This window comes from Balaenoptera borealis (genome assembly GCF_965194805.1).
Source record: "Balaenoptera borealis genome assembly, chromosome: 4".
Taxonomy (NCBI): Eukaryota; Metazoa; Chordata; class Mammalia; order Artiodactyla; family Balaenopteridae; genus Balaenoptera; species Balaenoptera borealis.
Genome location: NC_138861.1, coordinates 148,112,680 through 148,138,264, shown reverse-complemented (window position 1 = coordinate 148,138,264; position 25,585 = coordinate 148,112,680). Strand labels below are relative to the sequence as shown.

The window sequence follows — 25,585 nt, the reverse complement described above, 5'->3', positions numbered from 1 at the left end:
TACAAACCCTGCCACACAGCTGGCAGCGTGTGACACACAGCCACTGACACCGACAAGAGCAGCCAGGCCAGATCTGTCCTGGAGGCCCGAGCTGCCGACGCCTCGTCCCACGTGGGTTTGTGGGTGTCAGGGTGGGCAGGGACCCCTGGAGAGGAGTTGGGCCCCTGGCTGTTCTCCCCGGCAGGTGGCCCCTTGTGGCTCTTGGGTAGCATGCTGGCTCTTGGGCTGGGTGCAGGGTGAGCGGGAGCTGGATGGACAGACTGACATGTGTTCTCCTTCGTCTAGGGAGCTGCTGCCTCACCCCCTGGGCTCCCGGTGATGCACTCAGGTAGGCCTTGGCTTTGGCACAGCCTCGGGACAAGGGACGTGGGGTCACAGTGGCCGCAGTCACGGCCCAGCCAGAAAGTCTGTGCCAGATAGGACAGCGGGGGATCCGTGGGAGGAGGGTGACAGCAGGGAGGGGTGACAGTGGACAGCAGGGCGGCAGTGTGTAGCCGGGGTGAGCCCCGGCTGGGGTGGGGTGGGGCCAGGCAGCGAGTCGAGGACAAGGTGGCCGAGCGTGGCCAGCCTGCCCGGGACGGTGCGTGGTCAGAGCGGGCAGGGTCAGCACTGGCCTGGAGCCGCAGCCTTTAAGAGGGAACCTTGTCCTCCAGGTGACAGAGAACAGAGGTGATGATGGTCCGGGGACCCAGGAATGGGCAGGGGCATTGGTGACCTTGGTGGGAGGAAGCCCAGGCAGGGAGCCAGGGGGAGACGTGGGGTCCCCTTGGAGAAGCCCCGTTAAGAGGTGACGGCTGGGCAGATGCTGGCTCTGACCCAGGGGAAGGCCTGGGAAGCTGGGAGAGGCTGCCAGTCGGGGGAGGTTGGCCTCGGGTGGCGTGGCTGGAGGTCGGGGGTCTGCTCTGTGCCTCATTTTCTTGGTGGAGTAGAGGCCACCTCCAGCCTGGGCCGGGGTCTTTTTATTTCCTCTTCAGAGGCGCGTGGTGCCGGTTTGGGGCTGGACCCTGTGGGCCAAGCAAGGGCCAGGCCCGTCCAGAGTGGAGGGCGCAGGAGGGAAAGGGCAAGGCCATGGGCATGCAGGGTCAGACAGGGGCCACAGGAAAGCCCCATGCCTGCCAACCTAGGGTTCCCTGGGTCAGGATGGGGCCCTGAGGACCACTCCCTGATGACACTGGGCAGCGGGCATCCTGCCCAGATGGCCCTGGATGCCTCCTGCCTGCTGTCCACCCCCCCACTCCCCCTTTTACCCAGAGTGCGTGTCCCAGGGAACAGGCACGGGACAGGCGTCAGGATGTACCGGAGGACAAGGAACCTTTCCTCTGGGGTGGGGGGCCTGGGGGAGGAGGGGCCCTGGGTCTGGTGGGAGCAGAGGTGAATCAGACCCAGGACAGCGTGGCCAGAGAGCGGTGATGACACCCAGTGTGGACGGGCCGGGTCTGCCCTGTGGCCAGGGAGAGGTCAGGACAGACCCACCCGATCTCTGCTTGGCCCAGAGGGTATTCGAGACAGCTCCCGAGATGCTGGCAGGAGGCTCAGTCTGAAGGATCAGGGAGGGAGATGGGAGGTAAAGGGGAGCCTGGGGGAGCCAGGGCTGGGGAGCAGCCGCCAGAGGGGCGCCCCTGCCCCCGCAGACGCTGCTAGAGGCCAGGGCGGGACGGAGCAGCCTTGCTGTGCTGCCCGGTGTGACCCTGGAGATGCTGGGCTGCCAGAACCGTCCACCCCCCCTCCTGCTTCCACTGTGGAAAATGCGGAGCCAGCCCTAAAGCTAGCTGCTGAGTCACGGGGAGCTTGTCCACGTGACCTCAGGTCACGCCACAGCCCTCCTTTCAGCTTTCAGGAGGCCGGGCCTCCTTCCTAGACTCCCCTCAGACCCCGTCTCAGCCCCTGATGGGCTCTCCCAGCTTCAAGCAGGCCTTCCCGCCCCTCGCTCCCCAGCTTCACCCCTCAGTGTGTACCCTCTTCTCCAGGCAGCCTGCCCAGATTTCCCCTGGGCCCCCGGTCTAGGTGCCTCCCTGGGCACCTCTGCCTGTCATCTCGGGTTACACGGGAGAGGGTCTGTGTCCAGCAGAAGCCTTCCTCCTTCCCTCCCTGTCGCCGCAGGTCAGCCCCGGGTACAGCCCGCTCTGGCTGCTGTCCCCACCCCCAGCTTTGGCCGTTCCCACCAGGCTGGCTGACTTGGGAACACAGGGTCTCTCTGGCCTCAGTCTCCCCACTGAGCAAGTAGGACCCCCTCTGGCCTTGCTGGGGCAGTAAAGGGACGAGGTGACAGGTTTCTGTGCAGGTGCGGGCCTCCAGAAGGTGGTGCCCGCAGTGGTGCCCTGTGCCAGGACATGGCAGCGAGTGGGGTAGGGTCTGCCCACTGAGGCCCCTTGGGCTGGTTGGCTCTCTAGTGCCCGGCGCCGGCAGAGCCAGGACCCTCCAGGGCTCAGCTCCCCCGGGCCTGTGGGCAGGTGGCCAGAGACAGGCTGTCCTGTGGGAGCTTCACCCCCTACCTGAATCCCACCCCCCTCCTGAATCCTCCCTCCCGGAATCCCACCCCCCTCCTGAATCCTCCCTCCCGGAATCCCACCCCCCTCCTGAATCCTCCCTCCCGGAATCCCACTCCCCCCACATCCCACCCCACCAGAATCCCAGCCCCTGAATCCCTTGGGGCCGGGAGCTGGCCAGGTGGACTTGTGCTAGTCCCTAGGCCTGGCTGTGCCGTGAGGTGGAGCCCTCAGGGAGGGGGGAGGAACTGGGCTCTTGCCCTCTGGTATGGCTCTGGCTCCCCACCCCATGTGGTTCGGCTGCCGGTGAACGGCCCTGCAGGGTCTTGACCCTGGGCTCCTGCAGCCGGGGCCCTTCCCTGTGGGACCCCGGGGCCCTTCCCTGTGGGACCCCGGGGCCCTTCCCTGTGGGACACTGGGGCCCTTCCCTGTGGGACCCCGGGGCCCTTCCCTGTGGGACCCCAGGGCCCTTCCAACAGGCCGAGCTCTCGGGCAGGTGGGGAAAGGTGGATTGGGTGTGCGTCCAGGCACTCTGGGTCCCCACCCCTGCTGCTGTCGCACCTGCCCTGAGCCCTGTTGGCGTTTGCTGAGTGAAACCATCGACTTCTAGGAAATGCGGGAGGCAGGGGGCAGTTTCTTGGATGGGGGAGGGGACTTGAAGTGCCTGGGGCCACCCTGGAGGAGGTGTCACAGTGGATGGAAGTGTGGGCCTGCGCTCAGGGAACGATGCTCTGTGGGGACTCACCGGTCCAAAGAGGGTCCCTGAAGCAGATGGGGTGAGCCGGGAGGACAGCGAGGGGGAGGGGCGGGGCGTGGACAGGGCCGGGGCATCCTGCCTGGGAGGGGCAGGGCACCCGGGAGCCAAGGAGGAAGTGGCCGGGAGGGGTGTTTGAGGGTGGGTGGCCAGGGGCTGAAGATAGACGTGTGTCCAGCGGGCCATAGGGGGCATCCCTGGTCAGCCCGCTGTGGGGGGCAGGGGCACCCCGGTCAGGGAGGGACATGGGTGGGGTGGGAAAAGATGGCCGGGAAAACGGGGGAGTCAGGGAGGCTCCCCAGGCCCTGGAGAGGAGGAGGGCGGGACGCGTGAGGGGTGGGCAGTGGGGAGCTCTTTCCCGAACAGTCCAGGGGGTCAGCTCAGCCTCGGCCACCGCCTGGGGACTCACAGCCCCTCTCCCCGCAGGACCCGAGAGGCCGTGCAGTGAGGGGCCCACATATGTGAACGTCCCCGCCAGCCCTTCCCCCACGAAGCAGCTGCACTACTTAGGCCTGCAGCTCCAGGAGGCCGGCGCGGGCATCCGAGGTGGGTCCGCAGCGGCCTTGAGCCCCGGGCGCATCGGCCCTGGGCCAGGGGCTCGCGGGCACCCCCGTCACAGCCCCGAAGCTGGCGCTCAGGCCCTGGCTGGTGCGCGGGGTGGGTGCGGCCCCGCCGGCTCACCTGGGGCTGCTCGCAGGGGCCGGTGCTTCCCGCTACGCGCAGATCGACATCGTGGCCACAGAGGCGGCGCACAGGGCGGGGGCCCGGCACGCGCAGGCCCGGGAGGAGCGGCTGCCGGCGCTGGAGCAGAGGTGGAAGGGGACCCCGCGGTGAGGCGGCCGGACTGCGACGCGACCCGACGGCTCGAGGGAGCGGCCCCGCGGCACCTCTGCTGCGTCCCGGCGGTCAGGCTCCGAGCCGAGGGTGGGCGCGCTGCCCGGGCCCGGGGCGGGGGTGGGGGCGGGGGGACGGTTCCGGGGCGCTCCTCCGACACCTGCTCTGGTCCCCAGGCCGGCGGGAGGTGCCGCCTGGACAGGTGTCGGGCGGCTCCAGGTGGACCTGAGGCGGCGTCTGGCGAGCAGTCTCCGGTCCTGGGATGCGACCTGCCCGCGGCTTCCCTGGAGGCGGCGGCCCGGTGACGACGATGTGTCCCAGCCAAACGCATGTCCCCAACCACGGGGGACCCGGCCAGGCCCCACCACGTGGCGCCCTCTGCAGGGCCCCCGCTGTCCCCTCTGGGTCACTGCTGCCCTGCGCCTGGATGGTGTGGCCTTCGTGCGCTCAGCTGACTGCCCGCTTCTTGGGACCCATTTAGTTAGTTCTGTAAATGGTTTAAAATCACTCGTGTTCCATTGTCGACCCGGCCAGTTATTTCCTGAGGGTGAGGGCTCGTGCCACGTGCCTCTGGACACACGGAGGGACCCCTGGTGGCTGGGTGGGGCTCTCCCTGCGGCCTTGGTGGGTCGTAGAGCATTTCTAGGGCTCCGTGAGCCGGTGCGGTGGTCCCGGCTGCGCTGGCCAATGGGAGTCTGGATGCTGGGAAGCTCCTGGAGTTGGCGGTGGGCTTCCTGTCCTCCTCGCCAAGCCGGGCTGACCCACCCTGGCCTCGGAGATGAGACGGGGCCCTGCTCTGCCTGGTGGGCATCCCGACCAGGGCCCAGGCAGACCCATCCCTCCCTGCCTCCTGCTGTGATCCCACCCCGGACCCAGCGAGCCATGGTTAGCCTGCCCGTGGGGAGCCCAAGCGGCTGCACCCCACACCTCCTCCTCCTCCTCAGGCTGGTGGGGCTAGAACTTCAGTCCCCCTCCCCTGCCGAGCCTGTGGCGGCATCCCGAGTGGGATGCAAAGGCCCCGGGGCTGCTCAACAAACAGGTCCGGTTTTCACACGCCCTGGATGGGACTCCAGGGTATCAGGCTTTCCTTTTAAGGCGCAAGTGGGGGCAAAGCGTGGCCAGTGCACCCCAGTCCGGGGCTTCAGCTGTGTCAGGGTTCCCTCGGGTGGGAGGGGGGCCGGCCTCCATGCCCTGGGCAGGCTGCACGCACCAGCTCGGGGACAGGCAACTAGGGGTCCCGGGCCTTACCAGTGACCTTGAGTGGCTGGCGTCTGGGGTCTCCTGTTTTCCAAATACGGTGAGCCTGCTGAGTTTTCGTGAAGCTAACACAGGGCCAGGGATGGGTGGGGCATCCAGGAAGGGTCTCCACGCCCGCCTCCGGCCCTGTGGGTGGCCGAGGGGTCCTGGGTGGCATCCACCTGGAGCAACATGGTCATGGGAAGCAGAGCAGTTCCCTGCGGGGTCAGCCAGGCCTGGCCGAGGGCGCCACGAGAGGGGCGGTCGGGGAGCCGGGAGGCTGTGGAGGGGCCACGGAGCACGAATGCCAAGGGCAGGGGTTTGTCCTGACGTATGACGGCCGCCCTCCGGCCAGCGAGGCTCAGGGGTGCTAGGGCTAAGCCAGCTAGGGCGGCCACGCAGGGCCAAGTGGGGACCAGACAACTGCCTGCCCTTCCTCCAGAGCTGTAAGGGGCGGCTAGCCGGCACTTGGTGGCCAAGTCCACTGGGGTCACCTCGGCAAAGCTGTCGCAGCCACCAGGGGTGAGGCCCACGGGCCACTGTGTGGTCGTGGAAGGAGGTCTCAGGGACCCTGGACCCCAACCAACTCAAGCCTGGGAAGGGCTCCCCACCTTTGCTGAGAGGGAAGGGACATCCCTGGCCCAGCACCCCTGCAGTGACGCCCCCATCACTGCCCTTCCCACTCCCCTCATGTCCTGTCATGCCCTGTGCCCTCAGGTCCCCAGGCTGGACCCTCCTCAGGCCTGAGCTGGCCTAAGGGAGACTGTGCAGGGCGCTGGACACAGATCCGGCAGAGAGGTGCCCTGGAGGCTGGGGGGCCTCCAGTGCTGTGCTGGGTTTAGCGTCTTAATTCTGGAATATCAGTGTCAGACAGAACGCCTTATTATTGTTTTATTGAGGTTTAATTGACAGATTGTATTAGTTTCAGGTGTACAGCGTCACGGTTCTATATTTGTACATACAGTGAAATGATCACCACAGTAAGTCTCGTGAACATCCACCACCTCACAGAGTTACGGGATGTGAACTCTGAGGACCAGCTTCCCATCAGCTGTCAGGACACACTACAGTATTGTTACTAGAGTTGCCGTGCTGTGCATTACATCCTGTGACTTAGTCTATAATCGCAAGTTTGTGCCTTTTGACCCCCTTCATCGCATCATGCACTCCCTACCTTCCGCCTCTGGCAACCACACGTCTCTTCTCTGTATCAGTTCGGTTTTTTTTTTTTTTTTAAAGTTTCCAGATACATGTGAGATCATATATTCGTCTTTCTGTCTTATTTCACTTAGCACAATGCCCTCTAGGTACATCCACATTGTCACAAATGGCAGGGTTCCATTTTTTTAATGGCTGAGTAACATTCCATTGTATGTATGTACCACATCTTCTATCCATTCATCCATCGATGGGCGCTTCGGTTGCTTCTATATCTTGGCAATTGTAAATAATGCTGGGATGAACACAGGGGTGTAGATATCTTTCTGAGTTAGTGTTTTCATTTCCTTCAGATAAATAACCAGAAGTGAAACTGCTGGATCATATGGTAGTTCTATTTTTAATTTTTTGAGGAATCGCCACAGTTTTCCACAGTGGCTGCACCCATTTACATTCCCACCAACAGTGCACAAGGGTTCTCTTTCTCCACATCCTAGTCAACATTCGTTATCTGTTGTCTTTTTAATAATAGTCATTCTAATATGTGTGAGGTGATGTCCCTCTGTGGTCGATTTGCATTTCCCTAATGACTAGTGACGATGGAATTCCCTGGTGGTCCAGTGGTTAGGACTCTGTGCTTCCACTGCAGGGGTCACGGGTTCAATCCCTGGTCAGGGAACTAAGATCCCGCATGCCTTGAGGTGTGACCAAAAATAGAAAAACCAACAAAAACCAAAAAACAAAACTTAATGATTAGTGATGTTGAGCACCTTTTCACGTATCTGTGGGCCATTTGTATGTCTTTTTTGGGAAAATGTCTATTCAGGTCCTCTGTCCATTTGTAACTGGATTGTTTGGTTTTTTGCTACTGAGTTATATGAGTTCTTTATATATTTTGGATATTAACCCCTTATCGGCTATGTGGTTTACAAATATTTTCTCCCATTCCATAGGTTGCCTTTTCATTTTGTTGATGGTTTCCTTTGCTGTGTAGAAACTTTTTAGTTTGATGTAGTTCCACTTATTTATTTTTGCTTTTGTTGCCTTTGCTTTTGGTGTCAGATCCAAAAAATCATCGCCAAGACCAATGTCAGGGAGCTTACTGTTTTCTTTTAGTTTTATGGTTTCAAGTCTTACGTTTTTTAATCCATTTTGAGTTAATTTTTGTACATGGTGTAAGATAGTGGTCCAGTTTTCCCAACACCATTTATTGAAGAGACTGTCCTTTCCCCATTGTATATTCTTGGCTCCTCTGTCGTAAATTAACTGACCACATAAATGTGGGTTTATTTCTGGTCTATTCTGTTCCATTGATCTATGTGTCTGTTTTATGCCAATACCATATTGTTTTGATTACTGTAGGTTTGTAATATGGTTTGAAATCACAGAGCATGAAGCCTCCAGCTTTGTCTTTCTTTCTCAAGATTGACTTGGCAATTTGGGGTCTTTTGTGGTTCCATAAAGAGTTTAGGATTGTCTGTTCTGTTTCTGTGAAAAACGTCATTGGAAGTTTTAGAGGATTGCACTGAATCTATAGATTGCTTTGGGTAGTATGGGCATTTAAACAATATTAATTCTTCCAATCCATGAGCATGGAGTATCTTTCCATTTATTTGTGTCTTCCTCAGTTTCTTTCATCAGTGTCTTACAGTTTTCAGTGTACAGGACTTTCACCTCCTTGGTTAAACTTATTCCTAGGTATTTTATTCTCTTTGATGCAATTATAAATGGGACTGTTTTCTTCATTTCTCTTTCTGGTAGTTTACTTTCACTGTATATAGAAACACAACAGATTTCTGTATATTAATTTTGTACCCTGCAACTTTACTGAATTCCTTTATCAGTTCTAACAGTTTTTTGATGTAGTCTTTAGTTTTTTCTATGTATAATTTCATGTCATCTGCAAGAAGTGTTTTACTTCTTCCTTTCCAATTTGGATGCCTTTTATTTCTTTTTCTTGCCTAATTGCTGTGGCTAGGACTGTCAATAGTATGTTGAATAGAAGTGGTGAGAGTGGGTATCCTTGTCTTGTTCCTGATTTTAGAGCAAAAGCTTTCAGCTTTTCACTGCTGAGTATGATGTTAGCTGTGGGCTTTATTATGTTGAGGACATCTTATCTTGAAAAAACACATTAGAAATAACTGCCCATCAACAGGGACCTTGTTAAAGCACCTGAGAGAAACCCAGGGGAGGAAAGTGAGGTGCTTGGGAGGCAGCAGCTCCACCCCCCAACGAATGTTCACCACAGCCATTTCTAACTGATGTTACGTACAAAACTGAAAACGACTCAAGTGTCCATCAACAGCAGAATGGAGTAAAAACAAAGTGTGATACACCCCCATAACGGAATACTACGTAGCAACGAAAAGGAACAAATTTCTGCTAGACATTGTTGAACCTCACCAGCACATCTACTGGAAGCCAGACAACATACACACACACACACACACACACACACACAAAACAGACACACCGACAGACACAGACACATCCCCCCACTATAACTGCATGTTTATGAAGTTTGAACAGGGAAATCCAACCTTACTAAAAGAGAGTGGTTTCTTAGTCCACCTGGACCACTGTAACAGGAAACCATAGACTGGGGGCTTAAACAGCATACGTTTACTTTCACAGAAGTCCAGGATCATGCTGTGGAGACTTGGTATCTGGTAGGGCCAGCTTCCTGGTTCTTGCTGTGTCCTCACAGTGGAAGGGGGTGAGGGAGTCCTGGGGTCTCTCTTATAAGGGCACTGATCCTCTTCATGAGGACTCCAATCTCATGACCTAATCACCTCCCAAAGGCCCCATCTCCTGGTACCATCACCTTGGGGATTAGGTTCCAATATACAGATTTAGAAACATGCACAAGTGGTTAGCTCTAGGAAGGAGGAGTGCTGGGGAAGGGGGTCCTGGGGAGGCCGGGGCCCTGCACTTCTTGAGCAGGGGTGGGGCCCCAGCACTTGTGTGAGAGCTCACTGAGCCTCAGGCATATGTCTGTGCCCTCACACGAACACCCCTTTACTTCGAAGTGATCGTTTAGAAGCTACGATCAAACAATGCAGCCACTGCCCTTGAATTGGGGGGTTTCTGCCTCACCCATCTCCTCCAGGGCCAGAGCAACGACAAACCACAGTAAAGGCCCCTCCGTTTCCCTTGCACACGTCTGAAGCCAGGAGTTGCCTCTAGGCTGTCGGCTCCTCCGAGGGTAAACCAAGTCGAGGGTCACCCCCTGTTCGCCTCCACGTCCTGGGCCAACTTTGCACCACCCCCAAGCGTGAGCCTGAGGGCTGGGCCGTGCGTGCACATGCGGGACCCAGTGCCCGAGCGCGTGGCTGAGAGCTGAGCTCCCAGGAGCAGCCTGGAAGCCCCGCACTGAGTCCTCCCTTGGGCCCGACAGGTGTCTCAGTGCAGTCGCCCCAGCCCGGCCCGAAGCCTGGCCAGGGCTGTGAGGGACACAACAGCCGGTCGGGCCGGTGGCAGACATGACATGAAGGCCCAGGGTAGGGCCACCTCCTGTGCTGGACAGGCCTGGCGCCAGGCCAAGCGGCCCACGGAGGAACGAGGCTGCACCCAAGCCGCCTGTCATGGGGCCACCTCCCCACTCGTGTTCACGGTGCCCTGACATAGGCCTGGCGCGTTACCCTTGGCTTTTCATGTAAGAACGGCTAACGGGTATCTGCACTTGGCGGGCCCCAGTGCTGAAGCTGAGATCAGACGTGGCCAAGACGGGAACACAGCGCCCGGTGGATCCTCTTGGAACCATGCGTGCTGTGGACCCGACCCTGAACTGGGCCTTCTCGCTGGGCATGGAGCCCCATGGGCTGTCGGGCTCTTCCCAACCCTGACCTGCAGGCGCAGGAGCTCAGGTCAGAGGCCAGGGCACCATCCCCTCTGCCCTGCCGTCTCTACCCCATAACTAAAGCGCCAGACCAGGGAGGGCCCAGCCAAGCCCACCAGCCCCTCCTCCATCTCACGCCACAGAGATTGGGGGGTGGGGCTGGGGGCGGAAGAGGGGCCTTGGAGCTGGCACAGTGGCCTGGAGCCGCTCACCTCACCTGAGACTCAAGTCCCCTGGCCCAGCAGACACAGTGAGATGGGACCCAGTGACGCCTCAATGACCTCAAGGTTTAATTAAATACTGCAATATATTTGTAAAGACTTCTGTACATAGTATTTCCAGTGGCAGATTTTTAAGATTTTGATGCAAACTGTGATCTTGTAGCATAGGGGACCACCACTCCATGGGCAGCTGGGAACTGCGTTCTCAACCGAGGTGACGGCTGGCTGTGTTGAGGGCACGGGCCGCCAGCCAGGGGTGGGCGGGGCGGGATCATGGAGCTCCTCCTCCCGGCCCACGGCACTGTCCTTCCCACTCAGGCCCCTCGTGGCCAGTCCCCATCGCGCCTTCCCTGAGGTTCTGCTGGTGACAAGCCACCCCTGAGCACCCAGGCCCATCTTCAGGAGCCGCCGGCCAGGCTCCGGGGCCTCAGAGCTCATTGTGGCGAGCCCTGGAGATACGGCTGGACAGGTCCTGCAGATGCTTCTTTACCTGCAGGAACAGCACAGGTGAACCAGTTAGCAGATCTGCTCATGACCCAAGATACGCAGCCTGTCGCTGAGAACTCCTCAGCTCGGTGATCCTGCTGTCCAAGTACCCACCCATCTAGAACGGATCATAAATAAATCATAAAGGCAGCTCACTAACCGCAAACAGCCCGCAAGTAACATTATGAACGGCTAGAAGCAGAGGAGCGACGAACAGCGCTGCTTCCGCTCTCCACCCCCCTCATCCTCATTTCTGCTTTCATTGATTTGGGCCCTTTCTCGTTTGCTTCTTGATGAGTCTGGATAAACGTTTATCAGTTTATCTTTCCAAAGAACCAGCTCTTAGTTTCATTGATCTTTTCTATTTTTTTCTTTTTTTTAGTCTTTATTTCTGTTCTGATCTTCCTGATTCCTTTCCTTCTACTAACTTTGGGTTTTGTCTGTTCTTTTTCTAATTCAACTGTAAGGTTAGGCTGTTTATTCGAGATTCTTACTTCTTGAGGTAGATCTGCATTGCAATAAACTTCCCTCTTTTTTTGCTGTGTCCTCTAGGTTTGGGAAAGTTGTCTTTTTGCTTGTCTTCAGGTATTTTTAAATTTCTTCCTTCATTTCTTCAGCAACCCACTGACTGTTTAGTAGCATACTGTTTAGCCTCTATGTGTTTGTGTTTTTTGGAGTTTTTTTTTCTTGTAGTTTATTTCTAGTCTCAAGCTGTTGTTTGGAAAAGATGCTTGATATGATTTTCTTAAATTTACTGAGACTTGTTCTGTGGCCCAGCATGTGATCTGTCCTGGAGAATGTTCTGTGTGCACTTGAGAAGGATGTGTATTCTGCTTTTGGATGGCATGCTCAATCTATAGCGTTCATCTGGTCTAATGCGTTGCTTAAGGCCTGTGTTTCCTTACTGATTTTCTATCTGGATGATCTGTCCATCGATGTAAGGGGGGTGGTAAAGTCCCCCACTATTACTGTTACCGTCAATTTCTCCCTTTATGTCTGTTCATATTTGCTTTATGTGTTTAGTTGCTCCTATGTTGGGTGCATTTAAACAATTGTTACGTCTTCTTCTTGGATTGATCCCATTATGTAATGTCTACCTTTGTCTCCTGTTACAGTCTTTGTTTTCAAGTCTATTTTGTCTGGTGAGTACTGCTGTCCTGGCTTTGATTTGTATGCAATACCTTTTTCCACCCGCTCACTTTCAGTCTGCATGCCTCTAGGTCTGAGGCAAGGATCCTGCCGGCAGCACATGTACGGGGCTCATGTAGGAGACGTCCTACAGGGCCCAGCACTGCGGTCCCCTCCGGTCACCAGGGCTTCATGCTCCGGGTGTGACCCCGTGGGCTGCGGGGGGCCTGTCTGTCGTGGCGGGCTGCCTACGGTACCACGTCATTTCAAAAGCAGCAAATGAAGACCCCGACTCGTCCGCGGCTCCTGCCAGCTTGTCCTCATCACACGATGGCGGGCGCCACCGCCGCGGCAGTCCAAGGGCCTGGGCTCTGCTCTCTGTTCCTAGTTCACACAGAGCCCCGCAGGCTGGTGCTGCCGGCCTTCCGCGCAAGAGCCCGGGCCGGGCGGGGACCTGGGGAGGTCTCCTCTGGCAGCCCCGGTGCTCACGGCACGTCAAGAGTCCCTTCTCCACGGTCGGGGAAGCCAGGAGCACCGGCTCCCTCTTCATCCCCGCTGCGGAGTCCGTCACGGTGTCACCTGCAGGTGGACGCCCCACGAGGGGTGCCTGGCTTCCCCCTGCTCGGCTCTGCCAAACACAGGAAAGAATCCACACACTCCCTTCCTTCTCGGTACTTTGGTCTTCTTTCACTTTTTAAGTTTCGTTTATTTTTGAATAGATAACACATCCCTGCGCAAAAGGCACAAAGGAGGCTCCTCCAGGGCCCAGCTCCTCCGTTTTGAATTTCCTGGGCATCTGTGGCGACGTACCACGCTCGTGCTGCTGGCTCTGCGGAGGGTCCACACCGCCCGCCCCTCCTTTTCTCACTTAACCTAAACCAGAGGCTCTGCTGCAGACGGGCCCTCACGTCTTAGTGCCTGGATTTGTGGGTTCACCACGAATGACCAGGCGAGGGCGGGCAGCGGCGCTGCTGGGTCAGGTGTCCCCCAGCGAGGGGTGCTTCAGTCTCGATGGCCTGCACACCTGAGCGCTGTCTGGGGTTCACACGTCACCCCATAATGGAGCCAGCGCCCCCATTTGGGGTATTTGCAAGCCCCACTGAGCCGCACGTGAGGAGCGCCCTGCACGGGACCCCTGCCGCTGCTCCGGAGCCGAGTACGGTCTCCTCGCGCCCCAGGCCGAACGCTTGGGAAGCCGCTGGCTCCCGTGTCCACTCAGGAGCCTCCAAAGCCACGTGGGCAGCTTGCAGGAGCGCAGGACCTTCAGAACCAGTGACAGGCCACGTATTTTGGGGGCCAGGATGCCAGTGGTGCGGCTGGAAGAGCCCGGCTCCAGCCCCGGCTGCCCGCCCACTGCCCGCCTCGTGCGTCTGCGCCTCTTCACTGCTCGCCTGGTTCAGAGCGCGGCCCTAAACAGACCCAGAGGCAGGTGGGGCGGGAAGGCCTGGGCAGTCCCTGTCCCACCCCCTGCAGCTGACCACTGCGTGGCCGCTGCCCCCACCGAGCTCCGCGAGGGTGAGACAACCCCCTCCCCTCTGCAGAGGGGGAGCCGAGGCCCAGGGAGGGGAGGCCGGGGGGCCTGGAGGCCGGCGCGCTGGCGCTGACGGAACTGTCACGTGCCCGCTCCCGCGGAGGCCTGGCTGGCGGCCGCACACCCACCTTGTAGCCCAGCTCCTTGGTCTTCTCCTCCAACATGGCGTACCGTTCCTTGTTCCGGCTCACGTGCTCCTGGTCCCCAAAGCTCTCCACGTGTTTCAGTTTCTGATGGGAAATTTCCAGCTGCTTCTGGTAGTGGTTGTGCTTTTCAATTTTGGCTTCAAAGTGCTTAAGCTCTTCCTAGAATAATGTTTAAACAACTGAATTACCCCAACGTGCTCTTACTACCACCCTAGGGTCCGTGATGGAACTTCACGGCTGCTTCAGGAGAACACCCAGGGCAGGTGGCTGCACGCCCGGGGCCGGGGCTCCCCCGCCCTGAAGACTGCACACCCTGCGCCCATTCCCCGAGCAGCCCGCCTGGGACAGCTCCGGGGGCCGAGCGGGACGGCAGGCTCCGCCCTCCCGGCTGCCGCGCGATCACGAAGCAGCACACGTGGGAATCAGGTGAGCAGCCCTTCTCTCTAAAGGGACCCACGAGAACCTGACGGCCTTCAGGGGCCAAGGGTTGCAACCCTATGCGCTCCCCCCCCACTCCCACTGACCCCTCACCCTCTAGATGAATGGCACCTGCCAGGCATTTGGTTCCCTCTGGCCCTGACCCCATATCCAGCCTGACATGTGGCGCTTGAGCCCTGGGTACCCCTGCACTGTCCCCCATCCTCTCCGTTCCCCAGGCCTCCAGGCTCCCCCCACCCCAGTGCAGGTGGGCCTCCAGGCCCGACCCCTACACTCCTCCAGCGCCCCGCAGGGGTGCCTCCAGGCCCATGTCAAGACACCTCCTGAACATGTCAGCGATCTTAACTCCCCAGGCCCCGGGCAGGCTCCCCTCTCCCTGCACTCCTGTCCAAGGAGACGGAAGCTTCACACCCACGGGCCTGTGCCCTTCCTTGATCCCTGACCCCCTGACCTGTGGCAGCTTTGCCACAGCAGAACCCACCTGGAGGCAATGCCCAGGTGACCCAAAGACCCTTCCTCCCTCCGGGCCCAGCACCGCGGCCCCGCAGGGTCCTACTGGCTCCTCCTCCAAATCCCTCTCAATTCGCTCGTCCCACAAGCCCCGGCCTCACGCCCAGTGCACCCAAAACTGAGCAGATGCCCTGAAGCCACACTGTCTGTTCACCGGAGGCCAGCTTTGTCCCACACGGGTTGCCAACCAGGGCGGCGGAGGGGCACAGAGGGCAAGGAGAGAGAATGTTCCCGTGAAAACGCTGATCTGCTGGGACTAAAGAAGAGGACCTTCCCCACATTATCAGAAAGTCCACTGGGAGAGATGCCGCCAGACCCCGTGGCCGAGGCCGTCCCTACCCGAAAGGCCTCCAGCTCCTTCTCGGTGAAGTTGGCCGACTGGGCCATGTCCCACAGGTCCAGCACCCGAGGCTCCTCGAACCCTGCGAAGGACCAAAGGCAGGCTTGGAGACCTGCACGGCGGCAGCCCGGGACGCCCGGGGCCACACAGGCCGCCTGCACAGTGCACGGTGCTTGTGCGCAAGCGCCCTCTGGAAGCAGACCAAGCACTCCTTCCATGCACGTTCGGTCTGCGGATCCCGGGACCCGCTGAGGGGGCCTCGGCGATGCCCTCCCAGCCCCTGGTCGAGCCGCTGCTGCCCGGGGCACGGGAGCACTTGCGCGAGCCAGCAGGTGGAACGCTGGGGGGGGGGTGTGCGGTTCAGACTGTGGGTCCCCCTACCCGCAGCTCCAGGCTGAGGCTCAGGCGCTGCCTGCCCCTGTAGCTCTGAAGCAAAGTAAACCAAACGGAAGGGACCCCGTGACTTCAGCCACCCCTCCTGCGAGCACGGGGCGAGGGTGTGGGCTTGTCACCCGCCTCCCTCCCACGGCGGCCCGCCCGGCGGTCATCTCACCAGCTGTCCCACCTCCCCAGCGGCAGACCCTTCCCGCTGCCCGGGGCCCTGGGGCCCTGCTGGAGGGACTCGGCAGGCCAGCAGCAGGGGCCGGCTGGATGCAGCCCCGGGAGGGGAGGGGCCGAGGCACAGCATCAGCTGCCCGGCTCCTCCACACGGCCAGGCCCTTGGGGTCCCTGCTCCCTGGCATTTCAGCAGATCAGCACAGCGGGTCCACACGGCAGTCTGGTCCCCTCACCACGGCGGGCGAGCGAGCCCAGCAGGGCAGAGTCGTGCCCCGGGGCACCCGGGCCATGGGGAGGGGCAGGGAGCCCACCTCGCGTCCCCGCTGCACCCCCGTGTCGAGAGCAGCACCCACCACATGGCCAGTGCTCGGGAAACAGGCGGGAGAAGGAACGGACGGGTGACAGAAGACGCTACAAGAGCGCCTGGCCGACTTCCTGCAAGCCCGCACCAGGCTTGAGCCGCGGGCTCCTGCGGGAGACGCGCGCACAGGCCCGGGCCATCCTCCGGGGGGCGGCACCCAGCGAGGAGCTCCGGCCTCGGCCCCCGAGCAGCCATCCCAGCGCGCGGGGCCGCGGGCCACCGTGAGGGTCAAAGGACGCCGTGGGGCTAGAAATAAAGGTGTGTGCACCTTCCAGGAGAGAGAGAGCAGCCCAGGTGTGGCCCTGGGGGCGGAGGGGCTGGAGGGGCTCCGCGGCCGTCACCCGGGTGCCGGGCAGCGGGGCGCGGGCTCACCGGCCTGGTCGCCGTAGCCCTGGAGGCTGACCCTCCGCAGGCGGTCGAAGCCCTGGCTGATGTCCCGCAGCTTGTCCTTCAGCTCGGCGTGGCCCGCCTGCAGCGCGTCCTCCTTGGCGCGGCTCACGTCCACGGGGCTGATGACATTTTCGTGGATTTCTGCGGAGCCAGAGGCAGGAGGCCGTGAGGGCCGGCCCTGGGCCGCCCGCGGAGCTCCGTCTAGATGTCGTGGAGCGCCGCAGCCCCAGCCCCGCTGCCTCTCTCGGGGCGGGTCCTGAGCCCCCCACAAGCCCCTGAAGTCACGCCGGCGGTGACAGGAGCGGTGGCCCGTGGCACCGCACAACAGGTTCATCTGAACCCACGCCCACAGACGTGCGTAGGCACCCCGACGGGCTCCTAAATGCTGAGATTCCTGCTCGGAAAGCTGGGAGGCCTGACAGCATGGCACTGCCCCCAGCCCCCCAGCAGCTCTGTTCTGGAACACTCTGGAGCCAGGGCCGCCTGCGGGGAGCACCTTCGGTCCTGCTCAGGGTCTCCAGCAGGACGTTGTACTCCTGGACCTTCTCCTTGTGATGCTGGAGCTCCCGCCACAGCTTGTCCAGTTCTTCACTGGAGAACTTCCCAGAGGTCTTCGCCTGGAAGGAAAGCCACCTCCAGTGAACACCCCCGTGGGCCGTGCTCGCCTGTCCACACCTCGGGGTGCACCCTGCCAGCCATGCCCACCTGGGGTTAGTTAGGCGGGTGCCCCCGTGGATCACTCCCGCAGGCCAGGCAGGACCCTTGCTCCTGGGTGGAGTACTCAGGCCCAGGCCTCGGCCTTTACCCCCCTTCGCTAGGGGACGCGGGGGCAGGAAACCAAAAGCCAAGGCCCGACGCCTCCAAGGCGGATGGCAGCGCCGAGGGTACCTTGTGCCACAGCTTCTCCAGCCGGGGGTCCTCCAGGCTGTGGTCGGCAGGGCCGTGGCTGATCAAGTTGCTGCTCACGGCCCGGGCGTCCTTCCTCCCGTCCAGACCGTACTTGGCCAGGATGACTAGGAGAGTGCGGGAGGGGGTCGAGGCCGTGGTCTGGGGGCCGCCCCTTCCTCCGCCCGCCCAGCTCTCCTGCCCACTCAGGACCCAGCGGAAGGAGCGTGAATACACCCAGGGTCCCGCTCCGCCAACCCCCCCCAGCACACACTGGCGGCCTCGGGGCTCCCGCCGCGCGCTTCCGGCCGACCCCTCCGTCCCCCGCCCCGCGGTGGAGCGCGCGCGCGGCAGCACGGGCTCAGCACCCCCGGCACGGCCTGTAGGACCAGCTTCACAGGCTCGCAAAACCAAACCCGCAGCCCGATCCTGTCGTGGGCGAACGCCAGCGAGGGCGGGAGAGGACGACAGTCCACCGAATGGACGGGGCGGTGGCCAGGGGAAGCTCTTCCGCGGCCCAAATCATATTTTTATTTGCAGAAAAGATTTTCTACAAGGAGAAACCTCAGCGTCGGCAGCTTCCGGTGAAAAGTTAACAGCGGTAGCCGGGAGGGGACACTGGCTCCAGCCTGCTGCTGGCCGGTCACTGTGGGGCAGCGACCAGGTGCCGTCTGTCAGTAGCGCCAGGACACAGCGCCGCCCAGAGGCCTGCGTCTCAGCACCATCGTCACCAACACGACGCGGCGGGTGCCTCGTGGACCTGGAAGCAGCGCCCCTCGGCGGGGCCGGGCTGCTGGTTCTGCCCTGGAGGACGCCCCTCCCGGCATCTCCTCCCGCCCCGCCCGCCCTGCTCTGAAGGAACAGGCGTCCTTCCTCCCGTCTGCAGACAGTCCCCACTGTCTCCTCCAGGCCACACGCGGGCCCCTCTGGATCCGGGCTTCCCTTTCCCCTGTGCTCGATCCCTGAGGTCCTCATCCGAGCAGTGGCCCACCTGACCCCTGACCCCCAGCACCCCCTCTGACAAGCGCTGGACACGAGTGGTCCCCACGGGGGCCCCGCGGCCCACCTGCGTGGCCTCCACACCCAGCTCCTCGCCCCGGGGCCCACCCTCAGCTGAGCCAGCCCAGGGAGTGCCCTGCTCAGCCTGACCTCGCCTCCTGGGGCTTCACTTCCCTGTCTACACTGCCTGTGCCTCAGAACTCACCCTGCCCAGAAGCTCAGCCCACTGGGAGCCTTGAGAGTGAGCTGTGATGAGTGAGTGTTCCTGGTGTCCAGCCTGCGGTGCGGGCATCGCGGGGAGGGAGCTGACCACCAGCCGCCTCTCCCTGCCCCCCACGCTCCTCCATCTCCCAGCCCCGGGCCACCTGGACGCACCGGGAGCCCTAGATGCAGGGTGGGCCACAGGGGCCACAAGGCTCGGACCGGCGAGGGCCGTGCTCTTGACGTGGCCAGACCCTGGGAACAGCCCCGCTTCCTCGTCCAGGTGACCGTGGGCATCTGGCCATCCCAGGCGCCTCCCGGACCAAGCAGCCCTGGTTGCTCGTGCGCTAACGCGGCCAGACGTCCTCGCCCTGGCCCTCCCTCCCACGTGCCGAGAGCCCGCACGGGACAGCCTGGCAGCTGTGCCTGCCCGCGGCTGAGGGTCACCTTGCCAGGGCCAGGCTCACGAGGACAGCCCTGACTCTCGTCTTGCCCACAAACCAAGTCAGAGTAAGAAGCTGGGGCCCGAGCCTGGGTGACCGCTGCCCTTGGACTGAGAAGAGACATACCGTTGAGACTGCGGGCAAGCTTTGCCTCTTTCTCTCCATCTTCATCCAGGCCTTCAGCCTTCAATTTCTTCCACTTGAACTCGTCCCGTTCTTGTATCTTCAGATCAGCATGGAGCTCGGACAACTTCAAAGGAGGAAGATCAAGCTGCAGGAGGAGAAAAGAGGACACGTGATCCCCAGTTGAACGATGACCAGCGACAGCGACCTCGGAGGGCAGACGCCAGAGACGGGGAGGCGGAGCCAGGGTCCCAGGTGGCCAAAATCCTGCATGTGCTCCCGCACGAGAACCTCAAAGGGACCTCTGCCCGCAGCGTGAAGACCACCGGCCCTTACACCCCGAGGCCGCTCTCCAGCCTCGTCAGATCCCAAGTCCCCAGGGAGCTGCCCGCCACCAGCGGCCTGAGTGTGCAGGTGCTGGTGGCCCAGGGGCTCCTGTCGCAGGACGCCTCACCTTCCCAGCCGGGGCCCTGGGGAGGCTGCGAGTGCGGGGCTCCCCCTGGGTAGCCCTTGGGCGCACCAGCTCCCCGGATGGCCGTGCCACCCCAGGCAGGCGCTCCCCGCAGGTGACAGGACAGCGGGCGAGGGCGCCGGGACCTGACCCCTGCGCACTTTCCTGGCTGTCCACCTCCCCAGGCGCCAACGTCCGGGCCGGAGCCCCGAGCTGCAGACTGGTGCCCAGCAGCGTCGGAGGCTCTGTGTCTCACAAGGGTGAGCCGTGATCTGGTGCCAGCCTTCCTCTGAAACGTGGAGGCCCGCGGGCTCGGGCTGGAGGCGCCCCGGGCGACAGTGGTGCCCCCAACGGCAGGCACGGAGCCCAGGCAAAAAAGGCCACTCTCCGGACCCTCCTAACCTCCTTAACTTGAAGTTAAATGTTAATGGCTCCTGTGAAAATAATGGGTTAATAGACACCAAATGCAAAGCAGGCTCTGTCAAATATTAAAGCGGAGTAAATCACCTACACCCATGAGACAAGCAGCTGGGCAGGAGGAAGCCGCTCTCAGCGGCGGGCCAGGCCCGCATCCTGGACGCCCTCGGCCCAAGGCTCAGGGTGAGCACAGCGCCCTCCACGGAGCTGCTCTCAGCCCGGGGCCTCACGAGCCCGGCACCTTCTCCTCTGCCTCTGCAACTTTCACAATCACCCTGCAGGCTGCTCGGGTAACTGAGGCCCAGGGAGGTTAAGAACTGGCCCAGGACACACAGCGAAAGGTCACTGGGTACTTTATCCTTTCTGCTGCTACCGTAAATGGGATTGTTTCATTAATTTCCTTTTCAGAGCGTTTGATGCTGGTGTACAGAAATGCAACCGAGGCTTGTATGTTGATTCCGTATCCTGTAACCGCGGTGACTTTGTTAACTAGATCTAAGTTATTTCGTGAAGTCTTTAGGATTTTCTGCATATAAGATCACATCATCTGCAGATACTTTTACCTCTTCCTTTCTGATTTGGATGACTGTCATTTCTTTTTTCTTCCCTAGCTGTTCTGACTAGAACTTCCACTACTACGTTGAATAGAAGTAATGACCTGATTTTTTAAAAAACAGGTGAAGACCTTGAATAAATATTGCTCCAAACACAACATCCAAATGGCCAACAGGTACATGGAAAGATGCTCCACGTCACGAATCATCGGGGAAATGCAAGTCCAACCCCAATGAGGTACCACCTCACACCCATGAGCATGGTTACTATGGGAAACAAACAGAAAACAACAACTGTTGGTGAGGATGGGAAGAAAAGGGAACCCTCGTGCACTGCTGGAAGGAATGCAAACTGGTGCCGTCACTGTGGAGAACAGTACGGAGGTGCCTCAAAAATGAAGACGGGAACGATCAATACACTGTGATCCAGCAATCCCACGTCTGGGTATTTATCTGAAGGAACTGAAATCAGGACCTTGAAGAAAGATCTGTGGTCCCATGCTCACTGCAGCACTATTCACAACAGCCAAGAGGGGATGGAAGGTGCGGGTCAAAGGGCACAAAGTCAGTTATGCAGCGTCAGTCCCGAGGCTCAGTGCACAACACTCTCGGCTATTTACATCGCGTACTTATTATTCAAAAATTCGCCAAGAGCGTAGATCTTACCTTAAGTTCTTATCTCACACACACACAAACTAGAGGGCGGGAGGATACTCTGGGAGGTGACGGGTGTGGGTGCGTTTACGGCACAGATGGGGGTGCTGGTTTCAGGGATGTACACTTACCTCCAAACTCATTAAATACGTACAGCTTTTTGGAGGTCAACCATACCTCAAAAAAATGGTAAAAAACCAAAACAAAACAAAACAAAAAAACCGAAACAAGTCCCTGGGAACCAGCGTCCACGCAAGCCTCGGCCTCCAGCCACAGCTCTGCACTCTGAGCTGAAAGCCCCCTTGCTCACAGCGTCCCTAAGTCCGCGAAGCAGCCCCGAGGACAGAACACAGCCCTGCCCGCCTCTGAGCTGCTGTAGGGACAGGAGTGCCGGGTGTACAGGTGACTCCTGGTCGCTCGGCCGGCCCTCCCTGAGTCCTCCCCGGAGCAGAGGATGTGGTGCCTGGGTGCAGAGAACAAGGCCGCACGCAGGGACAGCGGGGTTGAGACATAATTCACGCGCGCGCGCACACACACACACGCACACACGCGCACGCACACGCACGCACGCGGCAACCCCGGGAGGGAGACGCCATCCAGACATCTCCACACGGGCACCCCCCGGGACGACTTCCCACGGCTTCACCCACCCCCCCGAGCTCCAAGGACGGCTCCGGCCGCTCCCTGCTCACGAGCCTTGCGACACCCCGGGAGAGGTCACAAGACCCACGAGGCTCTGGAAGTAACCCTGTGCCTGCCGTCTGGCCCACAGCTCTTCTAAAGCGCTTGGATCAAGAGGAACTGCACGATTTCACAGCAAGTCAAGACTGGAGATGCTGGGCTGTGATGAAGCAACACCAGTAGTTCCCTGGTCTGGTCTCAGGGTGGGGAGGCCCCCTACCATGGCATCTGTGGGCCAAGGCGGGACTTGCCCCCCACCCCCGTAGAAGGTGGGCTGGAAAGAGAGGGCGAGGCGGGCGCCTTCATCAGACTCGTCTCCCTCACCCTGGGTACACCCTAGGCATGACATACTATGAAATTGTTTCATATTTAGAAAACAAAGAAACACTTGATGTTTTCAGAGAGCACGTGTCCAAGGCTGAGAACCCTGGCACAGGTGTGCCGGGCACCCCTCACCGCCCTGGGCACCGGCTCTGAGCAGCGCGAGTGCCCACCCCGGCCCGGCCCGGCTTGAGGACTGCACAGCTCGCCTCCCGGGACCAGCTCCGCCGCCGCCCTTGAAGCTTCTCAGCCTAGAGGGCCCGGGACAGGCCAGCTTGTATTCCGTGGGTCTGCCTACCCGCGCGAGGCGTACGATGTGAGGAGGGACCCGGAAAATGCCACCAGGCATGGACCCCACCCTGGAAGGTCTGCACATTTCGTTCAGAAGAGACTTGTCCGTGCAATTGTAGAATTCAGGGCCCAGGGGCCCAGAAAGGTCATCCAGTTCAAGGCCTGTCCGTCCAAGCCTGGGGCAGGGTTGGGGTTCCTGGAGAACCGAGTCAGACTCTCTCGGACAGATGTGACCTGAGGCTGCTCAGGTCAACAGCGGACTGAGCATGGGGGGGTGGCGGGTTCAGGCGGGTGCGGCTCGAGGGCAGGTGACGGCCAGGAGGTGTGAAGAGGCTGCCCAGGCTGGCAGATGCCAAGCAGCATCTGGATGGACAAGGCGGGGCTGACCAGGACAGCCCTGCAAGCAGAAGGGCTCAGGGCAGGTTCCTGGACACAAGATCCCCTTCCTCCAGGAAGCCCTCCTGGTTCTCCAGCCCAGAGCGCTCTCTCTCACCCGGGCAGGCTGCACACACACAGTGGGCCCTGACAGCTGGGCCCCCGGCAGAATCCTCAGGGCCACTGGCCTGGGCACAGCGCTGGGCCTGGGGGCATCCGCTCGCCCCAGCCTGCCCTGCGATCTCCCTGCCACATCCCTTCCCCAGCCTTTGCCCCTCCCCCCGCCTTTCTTTCCCGCCGGTTTCTCCTCTCTTCCAAAACTTAGTCCTTACTTTGTTTTACTCTCCTTCTCAAGGACTCGGGAATGCGTAAAACTGGAAGACTGGATCTAAAGACGCGGAGGCCCACAGGGTTGGGGGGAGTTTGTCAATGGCCATTTCACTAAAAACAAACCCCACCTAACAAAGGAGGGGCCGTTACGTTAACGAGGAGGCCGCTGGTCCAGGTCACACCCCAAGCAGCAAGCTGTAGTCCCAATTCTACCCCCAGGCGGAGTGACCTTGGAGGCGCCCTTTGCTCTCTGGGCTTAGTTGCTTTCTTCTCTAAAATGAGAACAGTCGGTCGGATTTCGTTCACTAGCGTCTTAAGTTTCAGGTGTTCTCCTCTCACCTCACCATCTCCCCTCACCCGATTTCACAAGAACTGGCTTGCTTCTAGGATTTCTGCTGTCCTTGGGCTTGCTTCATGCTCAGTATCACCTGTTCTTCTTGTTTCTCCATACAGAGAAATACAATGTAGGAGAAAAGGCAAAAACCTGCAAGGCAGGAGACCTGGGTCTGCCTGCAGGGAGGGATCTCGGCCTCAGCTGCAAAGCTGCCAGTTCAAACTGGCGGGGCAGCCCTTCTGCCCAGGCACCAAGGCCTCCCCAGCCTTCGCCTGTCATCACCAGGCCAGGGTCCCTCTTCCCGGAGGCGCCAGGCAAGGGGTACCCACACCTACATCTGCGGGCAGGTCTGAGGCTGTCAAAGGCTCAAAGCCCCGGCCCCGTAGACCCCCAAAGTTAGAGGAGATCCGGGCCCCGGGGACCCCAGGATTAGAAGAGACCCCGGTCCGGGCTCCGCTGATCCCAGTATTAAAGGAAGCCCCTGCCCCGCGGGCCCCCGAAACTAGAGAAAGCTCCGGCCCCGCGGACCCCCGAGGGAGAGGAAGCCCCGGCCCTGCGGACCCCCGAGGGAGAGGAAGCCCCGGCCCCGCGGACCCCCGAGGTAGAGGGGCCCGGCCGCCGCTCACCCGCTGGGCCTTCTCCCACAGCTGGTTCAGCTTCTCCATGCGGAACTCCCCCCCGGGCTCGCGCTTCGAGGAAGGCTCGGGCTCATTCTTCTCCCGCGAGTACTTGCCGCCGTGGCCCGCCGCCGGCCACGGCCCGAGGAGCAGCAGCAGCAGTAGTATTGGCGGCGGCCGGAGCTCGCGCAGCCCGATTCGAACCATCCGCGACGCCATCTTCCTCCTCCAGATGCGGAGACCCCGAGAGCTGCGGGAAGGAAAAGGCCCTAGCCCGGCCCCGCCCACCAGGCCCCCGCCCCGCCCCGAGGCCCCGCCGCGCTGCCTCCTGGGAGTTGTAGTCTCTCCCCGCGCGGCCTGTCTAAGAGAGGCGGCCGGCGGACTACAAGGCCCGGGGAACCCTGCGGAGGCACGGGGGCGTTTCCTAGGCAACCACGCCGCGGCCTCATGACGCCGGCGCCGCCGACTGCGGCTAGGGCTGCCCTAGCGGGGGTTGCGGGGTTGCTGCGGACTTGGTGGAGAAAAGAGCCCCGACCCCGCAGCCCGGATTGACCGGAGCGCCCTTTCCCTTCGACTCCGTAGAAAGAGTAAACAGTTCAGAAATCGGGAGCGTGTCTGCTGCACCTTAGATTGTTTCTGTGTCATCTGCCTTGGTCTGAGCCTTCCTTGTCATTATGGTCTCCGGAAGGTGGCCTCTGCTCGGCACTCCAGCGTCAGTGTCTCTGTCAGGAACTCTAGACCCACCCAGCCCGCTCCTTCACTTGTCAGAGGAAAACAGCGGAGGCACAGGGAGCCCCAGGGGTCCTGGGTCTTCTCACTCCCGTCCCCCCGAAGCTTTCCCCATGACCCAGGAGCGCTGGCACCCCAACACTTGTCTTTGAACTGCATCCCGCTTATCTTCCATGCACTTGTTCTGTATTAGAGAGACTTGTGTACCTGTTTGCTTTCTTCCCACCTGCTGTTGTCTAGTAAATCGAGCAAAATTGAACGCAGCCAATTTGATGGGGCCAGTGAGCCGGTCAGTGACCTGGGGGAAGAGCAGGAAACGGAAAGAGTGAGAAGCAGATTGCTGCCCTAAAGTAGCTTATAGGGTCGGGTAGAGGCACCCCCTAGGTGCTTTGATGGTTCGAGAAGGGACAGGGTGAGTCCATCTGGTAAGGACGCTGGACTGTGCCTGGGAGGTAGTGCAGGCAGATGGGGGGCAAGGGAGTCCCCAAAGAAAGAGAACCAGGCATAGCTTTCTTGACATAAGAGAAGCCACTTTAGGTGTAGGCCATGTTGTAATCTAAGCCTGGCCACAATGCTTGCCTTTGCGAAAGAACAGGTCTCAGTAGTTAATGATTTTAAGGAAACAAAAGAATGTAAGAGCAAACAGCTATTACCAGGCCAGGAAAATAATTCAACCGTATCGGAGATACTAAATCAGTCATAAAGACTCCCAGTTCTGTTTCAAAGGTAAAGATTAGTCTGACACGTATTCTCGAGCTGTTTTAC

The 25,585-nt window shown here is 60.2% G+C and overlaps 2 protein-coding genes across 8 annotated transcripts in view; one reads left to right on the top strand and one right to left on the bottom strand.

Moving 5' to 3' along the window:
* The window catches only part of DOK7 (docking protein 7), a 34,913-nt gene extending 29,931 nt beyond the window's left edge, over positions 1-4,982 (top strand). For 2 of the 7 annotated variants that reach the window (XM_082390842.1, XM_082390841.1), the window contains exons 6-9: positions 286-328; positions 3,667-3,786; positions 3,938-4,164; positions 4,251-4,982. In XM_082390842.1, coding sequence (XP_082246968.1) covers positions 286-328; positions 3,667-3,786; positions 3,938-4,074 — 300 coding nt within the window. In that variant the 3' untranslated portion in view covers positions 4,075-4,164; positions 4,251-4,982. Of the gene's footprint in view, positions 1-285; positions 329-3,666; positions 3,787-3,937; positions 4,165-4,250 lie in introns of those variants that run through there. The other 5 variants (XM_082390849.1, XM_082390847.1, XM_082390851.1 and 2 more) reach the window with 5 other exon arrangements.
* A 5,612-nt stretch (positions 4,983-10,594) lies between these two features.
* Positions 10,595-24,358, bottom strand: LRPAP1 (LDL receptor related protein associated protein 1). The gene is made up of 8 exons (XM_082390852.1): positions 24,101-24,358; positions 19,070-19,214; positions 17,304-17,428; positions 16,912-17,032; positions 16,398-16,556; positions 15,106-15,188; positions 13,801-13,977; positions 10,595-11,017 (listed from the first exon to the last, which is right to left on the bottom strand). The coding sequence occupies exons 1-8, from the start codon at positions 24,308-24,310 to the stop codon at positions 10,955-10,957; spliced, it is 1,083 nt and encodes a 360-aa protein (XP_082246978.1). The 5' UTR covers positions 24,311-24,358; the 3' UTR covers positions 10,595-10,954.
* Between the last annotated feature and the right edge of the window lie 1,227 nt (positions 24,359-25,585).

Coding starts and splice junctions, on each gene's coding strand:
- LRPAP1 (XM_082390852.1), bottom strand. CDS start 24,310: ATGGCGTCGCGGATGGTTCGAATCGGGCTGCGCGAGCTCCGGCCGCCG. Junction 17,429..19,069: donor GCTTGCCCGCAGTCTCAACG/GTATGTCTCTTC, acceptor GCACTCTCCTAG/TCATCCTGGCCAAGTACGGT. Junction 17,033..17,303: donor TGGAGAAGCTGTGGCACAAG/GTACCCTCGGCG, acceptor CTTTCCTTCCAG/GCGAAGACCTCTGGGAAGTT.